We start from the raw sequence: 12,441 nt of genomic DNA on the forward strand, positions 1-12,441 counted from the left end.
ACCCTCCGGTGCTCGGGCCCTAATGAAGAAAACCTACTAACTCTATAGGGGCCTTCGCCAGCTTCGCTGCTTGGCCCCTAATGATCCAAATTTGCCCTATAGTACCACCGAATACTGGGAACGCCATCTCAAGCACCACATGAAACAGTATAGTGCAAAACGTGAGGAAGAGAAACTAAGCACTGATACAGCACATGCACAACTAGTTAAGTTGCAATTAGCTGAGTCCAAAAGAGCGACGGAATCGAAACACTATTGATACAACTCATGTTACAACACAGCAGTCACACATTCTTCATCCAAGCCTGAAGTTGAGGATGCTTGAGGATGCTTCATAATGAAACGGGATCCTACAGGAGACGCCACCATTCAACGTAGCCTAACAATAAGAAACTGCCGTATAACACCTCAAGGAACTGGTAGTGGAAAAGGGGGTCCCAATGTTGCGGAAATGGGTGGTATTGAATGGAGAAATTTCAATTTTAGGTTTTGTTATAGCAGGAGGATAAGCAGTGGAGGATTTTTATAATTATTATTGTTATTATGAATTATTTAATTTGTCTTTTACATATTTGTTTTCATTTCTTTGTATTTCTAACCCTTTACATTTTTCCACAGCCTTCGGCAATGGAACTCACTGTGGTTTCCACATTAATATAATGTCTTGGTGCAATGACAAATTGGGTGATGAGCAGATGATGTGGTATTCTCTTTGCACTAGGTTTCTGAGGCAAGCAACTTAGGTTCCAGAAATGGACAAGAGAAGTTGACCAAGGAAAGCTATGTGGTCATGTTGGTTACAGAGTCTAACACTGAGGTCTAACAAATTTGATGAGGTCATATTAATTATGACCTCACGAAAGGGACTGTTGGAAAATAGGCTAGATTCTGAGGTCCTGAAATATAATGCATTGTCTTACAGCAAGTTGTTCAGGTATTCATTTGTGTTTGCAGGAAATTCTACAATATTTGGTTATGATTAAAAACATTAAAATAAATGTGTCTTGTTGGTGGGCACTCAAACCATTGAGTAGGCCCAATGACCCCATGTGACAATCATGGGATGCGGATGTTGAGTAAGTGCCCCATTCTTTTAGGAGAGTCTACAGATGTCATCAAAACAGTATTGTGAGACAAGCTGAAACCCAGTCATGTGATGTTTGATTAACTGATTGCTTTTGAAGGAGTCTGAAGTCCATAGAATACCCTGGAAGAACAGCAATGTGCATACTAACCCTTTGAAGTATCATTCCTTCTAGGACACAGGTTACAGTGATGTCACTCAGAAATTAAAACTATTTGAATTAATATTTTTTAGGAAGCCAGGAGTAGGTGACAATGGGAACGACTAACATTAGATTTCTATCTTTTTCAGAACCAAGGACTCACAAATATGTCAAAAGAATGTGCTGTTGTATGTGTATTGTTTAATCAAGTTACAGAACTCAGGAAGTCCACAGATGAGGTCATGAAGACCTAGAGTGATGAAATCAAGGCCCACCCGGAAATGAAGACAGCAGCTTACAATCGACACAGATTAGGCATATTCTGGGTTAACTAACAAATCACGTAATTGCTTACACATAACCACACCCATACACCCACAAACCATAAATACCAACAGATAGGGGATATTCAGTAGGTCCTAATTTTTGTTATCGGTCAGGGCGAGAGAAGGTTAGGATCTCCGGAACGTTCCGTAATGCTTTCGTTGTCATTGTCATTTTTATGTAGTAGACTCTGCAGTTCTGGAAAGCTGTAGTGTTTACTGTGTATGGGCCATTGCTGGTATTCTGGATATTACCAGTGGTGGTTATTTTGTTATTTGGTAATTTTAGAAAATAAATAGATTAATTTGGCTTTTGGAGTTTTTGATTCCTTTGACTCGGATTTTGAACATGCAAGAAGTAGAGACCAAGACGGTAAACTTCAACAAAAGAAACGTCCATTTTGTTGTAGTTAGTTTCCTCCTCTGGGTGAGGAAACCAAATTAAGTCTCTTCTTCTCTCTATCTGTCTGTCCCCTCCTCCCCCCCCCTTTTTCTTTCTGTCTCGCATTTGTCATCTCTCTGTCTCTTTCTACCCTTCCTCCTCTCTCTCTCTCTCTCTCTCTCTCACTCTCTCTCTCTCTCTCTCTCTCTCTCTCTCTCTCTCTCTCTCACTCTCTCTCTCTCTCTCTCTCTTTTGGGATTTTGGGGATTGGGAGGACTGTTGTGTGAGGTGGATGAGGAGGAGAGGTTGGTGTTGAGGCTGTAAGGAGGGAACTGGTTTGGTTTAAATAATGATGATGTTCTTTGGATGAATCTTTGGTCAAATAAAGGATTTTTTAAACCCCTCTCTCTCTCTCTCTCTCTCTCTCTCTCTCTCTCTCTCTCTCTCTCTCTCTCAGGCCTAACATAGTGTATGTGGCCAGTAACCATTTTGTGTGGCGCCTGGTGCCCGTGTCCATCGCCAGCCAGATACGGCAGCTCCTGCAGGACAAGCAGTTTGAGCTGGCTCTACAGCTTGCGGTGAGACACACACACACACACACACATGCACACGCACACACGCACACACACGCACACACACACACACGCACAATCACACACACGCACAAACACACACACGCACAAACACACACACACACACGCACAATCACACACACACACACGCATACAGTCACACACACACACACAATCACACCTACCCACACACACGCATACAGTCACACACACGCACACAGTCACACACACACACAATCACACCTGCCCACACACACGCACACACACACACACACACACGCACAATCACACACACACACGCACAATCACACACACACACACGCATACAGTCACACACACACGCACAATCACACCTGCCCACACACACACAATCACACACACACACACAATCACACACACACACACACACACACACACACACACACACACACACACACACACACACACACACACACACACACACACACACACACACACACACACACCAGCCCCCCACCCCTCCCCTCCACCTCAGAGGACCAAATCCCAGACTAAACAGAACAAACCCAGAATGCAAACGTGTACGGCGGAGAGATTCCCCATTTAAATCCCCTTCTGTTTATGTATATAAATATATACAAATGTATATTGCTTGTGCTTGTGAAAGCAGCACAGTGTGTTATTGTGTCTCCACAGCCACTGCACCATAACTAACTCAGTGCTCAGGGAATAGACTGTAGACTGCTTGTGTCTCTAAAGCCTGGCTCAAACTACACGATTCTCGGCCCGATTCTCCGCTGAAAACCCCCCTTACGACAATCGCTGGAACGTTACCCCCCAGGACCATCGCAAGCGATTGTCGGGAAAGATTTCCTCCTTGTGCCCGACGTTCTAAGATAGAACTTTGGCAGCTCAAAGAGTCGCTGATCGCAAGTCGTAGAAATCAAACAGTGTTTGATATTTGCGACTGGAAATAGAATGTCGGGCATTGTCTCGGTGGCTGCGAGCAGCGAGAAGATTGACAGTTGCGATTCTCTTCTATTGTGCGGTGCACCCCGACGCCAAAATCGGACACACAATCGCTAGTCCCGTAGTTTGAAGCCCCTGCAGTGTGCAGCCGGCATGGACACATCAGACCACATGCACATCTTTGGCTAATCATTAATAGGGCTTGGGAATACAGTAGAATTGTAGGGATGCACTGATACCGATACTGGTATCGGTATCGGCACCCGATACTGCTCATTATACTTATACTCATACTCGTCAAGCACTTGCCGATACCAGGAACGATACAGCTATCACATAAAACAATGCAAAATCTTGTCACGTTCTGTGGACTTGAAAGCATCATCAAAAAAAGTGCCACCTCATACATTTACTAACATTTTAAATCTACATGGAAATGGACAATAAAAATATCACAGGTGGAAAAAAACAAGGCCATGCATTTATTTTCATTGTATTTTGGTGGAAAAAGGTATCGGTATCGGTACTCGGTATCGGCAAGTACACACATTAATGTACTCGTACTTGTATCGGTTTTCAAAAAAGTGGTATCGGTGCATCCCTAAGAATTGAAGTGAATATAGTGGAAGCAATATGAAAATGTATTGCTCAAAGCCATACAGTCCCTATGCACACCCAGCCAGTGTCCAGTTGCTGGGGATATGTAGTCATTGGCTGAAGAAAATGGGCTAAAAAAAATTCATTGCTCACTTCTCTTCTAAAGAAATCAATAAAATCAATAGGGCTTCATTAGGTTCAGTCTGGGTAAACCTGTTGTTCACCAAAATAAACGTTCACGTAACGTAAACCAAAGAACGGTGTGCGGGGATGTACCCCCGTTTTATGAAAATGTTTTGATTGTAGTATCATGTTGCTATGCAGTACAGGGTGTCTATACAGGCTTCTACCAAATATAAAATTAAACATGAACTATATATTGGAGTTACAAGTAGGGCTGCACAATTAATCGAAAATAATCGAAAATCGTGATAAATTAGTGATGAAATCGAAGTCGGAATTTTAATCGTGATTTAATCGTGGCAATAGTGACCTACCTTTGAGAGCGTCCTTGAAGCCAGAACATACTCACAGGCTGGTGTTTCTGGTCAGAGATCTGTCCATTTTTCATGCTATTGCCTTTACATAATTATTGCAATTCATATTATTTTGCTCATCCTGTATATAGTTCATTCTTGGTTATATTTCATCTTGTTATAATTTTCAAAAAAAAAATTGCCAAAAAACAATAATCGTGATCACGATTTTGACCAAAACAATCGTGATAATGATTTTTTTCCATAATCGTGCAGCCCTAGTTACAAGATGAACCTACTGAGCGTCCTGGTCTTGTGGAACCATGTTTGCGTCATCCCTCGCCTTCATCAGAGATTCTTTAAGTATATGGAAATGTGCCAATGTAATAGGTTGCTATGGGCACCTAACATGATCAGGTTCCGGTCTGCCTAAAGGGGCGTGTCATAATACTCCTTGCATTGAATAGAACAGTCCTTAGGTCTGCCTAGGTCTGCCTAAAGGGGGATTTCCCCCCCCCTCCCCCTTGCAATAATATAACCCGGAAACAATGGGCCAATGGAACCTCTCTCTCTCTACTCTCTCTGCCTTCACTCTCTCTTTGTTCATCCACCTGTCCACTTTCATACCTCAACCATTTTCACTTTTCATACCCTCATACCACCCTGCTCTCTCTCTCTCTCTCTCTCTCTCTCTCTCTCCCCTCATCGTTCCATGTTGTCATCTTTCACTTATACTCTCCCTACCCTGCTCCCTCTCTCTGTCGTCCATCCATCCATCCATCCATCATGATGTGGTTGTGTCGTACATCACCCTCACGCTCCCTGTCTGTTCTGTCCTCCCTGTCCCTTCATCCCTCCCCTCCGTCCCTGCACCCTCTCTCCATCCATCCATCCATCCATCCATCCATCCCTCCATCCATCCCTCCATCTTGTGAAACCATGTTGTGGTTGCGTGTGTCATACCTGGCCCTCACTCTCACCCCGTGCGTCCTCCTTCCTCTGTCCCTTCATCCCTCCGTCCCTGCACCCTCTCCCCATCCATCCATCCATCCATCTATCCATACATCCATCCATCATCCCTCCATCTTGTGAAACCATGTTGTGGTTGTGTCATACCTGGCCCTCACTCTCCCTGTCTGTCCTGTCCTCCCTGTCCCTTCATCCCTCCCCTCCGTCCCTGCACCCTCTCTCCATCCCTCCATCCCTCCATCCATCCATCCATCCATCCATCAATACTTTCTTCTTTCCACCCTCCCTCCATCTTGTGAAACCATGTTGTTGTGGTTGTCATACCTGGCCCTCACTTTCCTGGTCTGTCCTGTCCTCTCTCCCCTGTCCCTTTATCCGTCCCCTCCGTCCCTCTACCCTCCATCCATACATCCATCCATCCATCCATCCATCCATCCATCCATCCATCCATCCATCCATCCATCCATCCCTCCATCCTCCCTCCACTGTCCTTAATCCCTCCGTCCCTCCTCCCTCAGAAGATGAAGGACGACTCCGACGGGGATAAGAGGCAGCAGATGCACCACATCCAGAACCTCTACGCCTTCAACCTCTTCTGCCAGAAGCGCTTCGACGACTCCATGCAGGTCTTCGCCAAACTAGGGACAGGTGCGTCTAGTTCTATTGAGCTAAGTCGGAAAAAGTCACTGAGTGTGTTACAATGATATGCGACCTTGCCTCCTCCACTTGTGCTTGTTGTGGCCTCGCCTCTTGTGCTTGTTGTTGCCCCTCCTCCGTGGAGAAAACCTTAAAGTTTCCCAGCTGTCAGCCTAGCCACAGCAACTTTTGAGGGACTGTTTTTCATTCACCATCCCAATTGCAAATGAGGAGAAGGCTTTACAATTGAGCTTTTTGCAAGATATAGAAATATAAAGCTGTTGTCAGTGATGTCATCATGACATATTACTTCCTGGTACGAGGAGACAAGCACAAGTGGAGGAGGCAAGGTCGCATATTGGAACGCACTCACTATAGGGGATGCGGTGGCTCAATGTGTTAAGACGGAATGTCCTTATGCCAGCAACCCGGGTTCCGACCCGAAGTCCTCCCAGTACTTGCTTTTTCCTTTTTGGGAATCCCCCTTTATATTCATCATAATTCATCTGCACAAAATAGTCCAATTTTGCCAAGCCCCACAAACTTTGTCCAACATCTGCGAAGCAAGGAACCACATGAATCTTAACCAATTCTAAATCAATGTTTGTTGTTTGTTGTTTCAGATGTGTGTCCAATCTCAATCAACTCTAGCCTGAGTATCATCCTCCGTAGTGACCGCGCTAGCTCAATACTTTCGCTTGCTGACCACGGAGTCTGACCCTGCAGCCACCCCCGGCAGTTGGAAATTATCTCACTTAATGAGGGAATTAGCCTTTCGCAAAACCCCTCCCACAAACGGCCGCCAACCAATCTGAGCTCAGCAACGGTAACTAAGGAGTGTAGAACTTGTCGAGGTCCGTCAAAAATCTATGATTTCAGGGAGACATACAACGTGTGCCTATGGCACCGTCAGGGTCCGACACCATCTGAAGATTAATTAGGACCTCATTTTTTCACTTTCCCGAAGCAAAAACCTCAAGCGGACTGATAACAGGGATGGATTAAGCCATGTGAAGGCTATTAGCTCCAGGTGATCATATTTAAAATTAGCAGGCTAACTGTGCAATCGTCTTGTTTGCTAATATAGCCCCCTTCCCCCTTGCATTTAGCTGGCAGAAAACGTACCCTAAACAAATAATCAATGCATCGCTCAGACTTAAGGACAATATTATATGATATTATAGTATTGGATCCACGGCATTATGATTCAAATTTTATTGGGAAACTACTAGTTGCGTTGTTTAATATGCGCCAAATGCACAGCCCACGGAGCAGCCCCCACCCTCTCTCCTTCCCAGTTTGTGTCTGTGTATATGCGTCGAGTGTGACAGCAAAAAAAAGTAACACTGAAATGGGGCTGCGCTTGTTCCAACCTTGTTATGAAGATATTAACTGTCAACTAAAACCATTAAAGTGAACAAAAGAGAAACGCCCAGTGTGACTGCCCAAGAGCTGCGCAGTGTCAGTGCCGAAAACCCTTCAAAGGTCTTGGCGGACGGCAATGTCCCAGTTTACACCAAGCACTATCAAATGTCCTGGTTACAGACATCACATCGCCATCATCAAGTTGTTGTATTTCAGTTGAATATGTAAGAGGGCTTGGGGAGGGGCTTAGACTATCAGCGAGCCTATTGGCTGTTCATATACTGAACGAATATCTGAATTCCAACTGCCAGGGGTGGCTGCAGGGTCAGACTCCGTGGTCAGCAAGCGAAAGTATTGAGCTAGCGCGGTCACTACGGAGGATGATACTCAGGCTAAATCAACTCAGCCTTGACACTCAAACCATGTCAACAGCATTTCAAAATATTTTCTTCTTTCTTTCATTTGTAACCTCAACCCCTATAAACGTTATGTCATTCGGAGTGCTGGATGTAATTAATGTAGTGTGGAAAACCAGTTTTTCTGAGACAGAGCGCCACCCATTATCAGTTGTAATGCCGTTACAGAATAATACAGAACATAGCATAATGCTACCCTCCAGGTCCAATTCTAACTTGTTCCCATTCGACCGTATATCTACGTACAGGGCTAGCAGCTGGCAGTACATCACTAGCCTGGTCCTGACCATCCCATAATACTACCATTTCATTTCGTATTTATGGTCTGGCATTTGTTTGCTCTGAAGCGATTGTAGGAAGCAGGAAGTTTGCACTCAGTTATGGTTTGAAATTATTGGACACCTCTCACCCAATCGCTGGCAGTTACTCAACAACAACATAGCGCAGACCAATGGCTCTGGCGCAGATGTGTACGTCATTGTCACGAGCGTCCTCCCCCCACCACCACGTGGGGGGCGTATTCGCTTATTGGCTACAGTAGTGGAGCCAATCCTTTGGCGGAAGTACGCAGGATGGCTCGCGAGGCTAGTACATCACAGCGTTGTGAAAAGCTTCTTCCTCCCTGTCCAGCTTATGTCGTCATGTCTTGTGTTCTGCAGCGAAATTGCCTTTTTATGGATATTATCCCCTTTTTAAGACCCAAGTTTCTGTTGTTGTTGTCAGATCCGACCCACGTGATTGGCCTGTATCCTGACCTGTTGCCCTCCGACTACCGCAAGCAGCTGCACTACCCCAACCCTCTGCCCACCCTGTCGGGAGCGGAGCTGGAGAAGGCACACCTGGCCCTCATCGACTACCTGACACAGGTGTGTGTGTGTGAGCGTGTGCGCGTGTGTGTGCCTGCATGTGTGTGCACTTGTGTATCTATATAGAGTTTAGATGCAAAACCCCCTAAGTGCCTTTTCAGAAAAAAATCTTAATTCATTTTTATTTAATACAAAGTTATCAAAATTGCATAGTTTTTTTTTAATTGTATTTATGTAATATAACTATTTATATGTATTATCAAGACCATGAATGTAAACCAAACCAACAACTGGGTTCTCTAAAAATACATAAAATAAAAATATTGAAATGCAGGTCTTCAGAAATAGAGTTAGGGGGTTTTGCATCTGAACTCTTCATATGTAGAATCTAATTTGGTAAGGTGGAGTTGGGTGCTTTAAACTACTCTTTTCAATCATATCAGAACATGTTGTATAGATCTTTTATTTATACCCTGAAATGAACTGAAGCACTTGTTTAAACATTTGTAAAGTAAATGGCAAATAAAAGATAACTTCATAATATGACTTCAGAAATTCTTAAAACCTAAATATTTTTTTTATATTAGCGTCATTGAATCAAAGTGTCACATCTGTCCAACCATTGTCTTTGGTGCAGAAACGCAGCCACCTGGTGAAGCAGCTGAATGACTCGGACCCCTCCACCACCTCCCCCCTCATGGAGGGCACCCCCACCATCAAGAGCCGCAAGAAGCTGCTGCAGATCATCGACACCACCTTGCTCAAGTGCTACCTCCATGTAAGCACAGACACAGGGCTGATAGTATTCAGGCTCCATGCCTGATTTCAGGCTTGACAGAGTTTGCAAAAATAAAAACATTGATAAAATTGGCCATTAGGTTATTCTTATCTCAGAAAGTGTTACAGGTTCAGGGTTTTCTTCTACTATCAGGCTTGAATAATGGTCATACACAGGCTATTAAATGTTTGAATAATGTGTCAAAATAGGCATACGTTACGTCACTATGCAGTATCTTGTCGTCGTTAGAGCAGGGGAAAAAGTTCAGGCTCAGGATTTTTTTTCACCATCACCCCTGCATACAGTAACTTACGTTTAGGCATTTGAAAAGTTAAACCACTTACTACACAGTGTAGGGAGGAAAAACTCGAGCCCTATGCAGATCATCGACATCACCTTGCTCAAGTGCTACCTCCACGTAAGCACAGAACTTACATTTGGGCATTTGAAAAGTTAAACCACTTACTACACAGTGTAGGGAGAAAAAACTCAAGCCCTTGAGCAGATCATCGACATCACCTTGCTCAAGTGCTACCTCCACGTAAGCACGGAACTTACATTTAGGCATTTCAAAAGTTCAAGTTCAAGTTTATTTAGCCATACCAACAGTATAAAAATACAGTTGTTAGGAATGTTACTTGGTGTGCTCACACAACAACACAACAAAAGACACAAAACTGGGGGGAGGGTATGAAAGAAAAACAGGGGGGTACACAAATAAATAAACAGGGAATGGCATACAAAAACATTGGAGACATAGAAAAGTGCAATGGAATATTTAAAGTGCATGGTATGTACAGAACAGTAGTAGCATTGTGCAAAGTAACAAAGGAGGTAGGAAGGCCAGGTAGTGGAGTAGCTGTAAAGTGCTAGTGCGTATTTAAGTGACGGATGGCTTGTGGGTAGGTACTGTCCCTAGAGCGTGTGGTTTTGCTTGGGATACTGCGGTACCTTTTCCCTGAAGGCAATAGTGTGAATAGGTGATGTGCTGGGTGTGTAGGGTCAGAGGTGATGTTTTTGGCTTTCCTAGCAAGTCTGGTGTTGTTACTACACAGTGTAGGGAGGAAAACTCAAGCCCTTGTGCAGATCATCGACACCACCTTGCTCAAGTGCTACCTCCACGTAAGCACAGAACTTACATTTGGGCGTTTGATGAATCTGAAATGTTTACCCACTTACTACATAGTGTAGGGAGCAAAACTCCCTTACCCCCTGGGATCAATAAATTATACTCTACTCTGAACTCAAGCCATATGGAGATCATCGACACTACCTTGCTCAAGTGCTACCTCCACGTAAGCACAGAACTTACATTTGGGCATTTGATGAATCTGAAATGTTTACCCAGTTACGACACAGTATAGGGGGTTCACTATTACCTAGCCAGACCGTGCCCTCCTAGTGACGCAACAGATCCAGCGTTGCTACTAGTCAGGTCAGGAGTCAATGCGAGTACATTCTCAGTTCCCGCAAATACGAGAACGTCTCACACTTTGTTGGGAAGCAAACAATATTTGCCAAAAACCAAGGGAGGCCATTTGGGAAATGCTTTTTGGGAAATGATAATTGTTATGGTCTTGGTCAGACCAAGTCTCGAAGAGATTTGAAAGTCGATGATAATCAGGCTAACTATTACCTACACCATGGACTATGTAGTGAAAATTACATTCATTCTTCCTCGGTTTTCAATACTGTCGACGACACTGGCAAACTGCTCTGCTCATGATTGTAGTTTTTCCTCTAACAGTCAAGAATAAGAATTTCATCCTATGCAAATACATTTAATGTGCACCAATTTATGTTGATTGCACCTCCTTTTTAACCCCTTGTAGACCAACGTGGCTTTGGTCTCCCCCCTGCTGCGGCTGGAGAACAACCACTGCCACATCGAGGAGAGCGAGTACGTGCTGAAGAAGGCTCACAAGTACAGCGAGCTCATCATCCTCTACGAGAAGAAGGGCCTGCACCGGAAAGGTAAGAAGATTTCCATAAGATTGCGGCACCATGGCTCAGTGGGCTGAGACAGATGCCATGTCTCAGATGCCGCACTTTTGTCAGTGCACTGACAGTCAGTGCATAGTGCTTACAGTGCACTGGGGGTCTTTAGTGCATAGTGTTGTGAAAAAGTTGGCGCACTATGCACTGTGCCCTGACTGGAAGTGACTGTTGGGCTAGCATTAGCTCACCAAAATATCGGTTGGCTACTGTTTACATTGCACAGTGTGTTGTGCTTTTATTTACATTTTCTACATCCCAACTGGCAGCTATTTTGTGTACAATACTTGGCTTGGCATGAAAAGGTTGGTGGCTCAGCAACATTACTGACAGAAATACAGGAGACAGTTGACCAAACTCTTCTACTGAACTGAACATCACGTTTCTTCTGTTTTAGCCCGTTTAGTGCGTGAAGTGTCCATCGTTCAAGCACTGCGTTTTCCGCCATTGTTAGGGCATCATCTTTTCAGTGCAGAAAGTTTCAGAAAGCGCCCTATGCACTGAAATATAGTGCCCGAAGTGCACAAGTGCGCCATCTGAGACACCCCAAGTGATTCCCAACCAGGGGTACGTGTACCACTTGAGGTACGCGAGCACATTGCAGGGGGTATGTGGGGATTTTCTCTTTTTTTTTAATAATGGCAAATGTATGGAGCATAGTCACGTTGGACTGGCGGAAGATATGTACAGCATGAGTGAGGGGGTACTTGTGGTATGGCAACAAGGCTCATGGGGTAGCCTGGGCGAAAAGCCGACTGTTGACTCCGTCAATCAGTCTGGCAAAAGCCATGAGGAATCCGTCTCCGTGGACGGTGGGAGATGGTCTGATCTTACTCTATCATTTAAATTAATTGGAGTTCCAAACTCAAATTAAAACCCATATTGTGCTTTATTAGCATGCCTGTTACATTATAGCGTCGCAAAAGCATACAAATAACAAAACGAAAGTGTG

At 44.3% G+C, this 12,441-nt stretch overlaps 1 protein-coding gene across 1 annotated transcript in view; it reads left to right on the top strand.

Annotated features, from left to right (window-relative positions):
* Positions 1-12,441, top strand: part of vps39 (VPS39 subunit of HOPS complex) — an 85,658-nt gene that overhangs the window by 23,084 nt on the left and 50,133 nt on the right. Inside the window, exons 10-14 of the mRNA XM_063183703.1 lie at positions 2,389-2,509; positions 6,012-6,141; positions 8,634-8,776; positions 9,354-9,494; positions 11,327-11,468. Of these exons, the coding sequence (XP_063039773.1) occupies positions 2,389-2,509; positions 6,012-6,141; positions 8,634-8,776; positions 9,354-9,494; positions 11,327-11,468 (677 nt within the window). The remainder of the gene's footprint in view (positions 1-2,388; positions 2,510-6,011; positions 6,142-8,633; positions 8,777-9,353; positions 9,495-11,326; positions 11,469-12,441) is intronic.

The sequence above is a fragment of the Engraulis encrasicolus genome, chromosome 19 (genome assembly GCF_034702125.1).
Source record: "Engraulis encrasicolus isolate BLACKSEA-1 chromosome 19, IST_EnEncr_1.0, whole genome shotgun sequence".
In the NCBI taxonomy this organism is placed as follows: domain Eukaryota; kingdom Metazoa; phylum Chordata; class Actinopteri; order Clupeiformes; family Engraulidae; genus Engraulis; species Engraulis encrasicolus.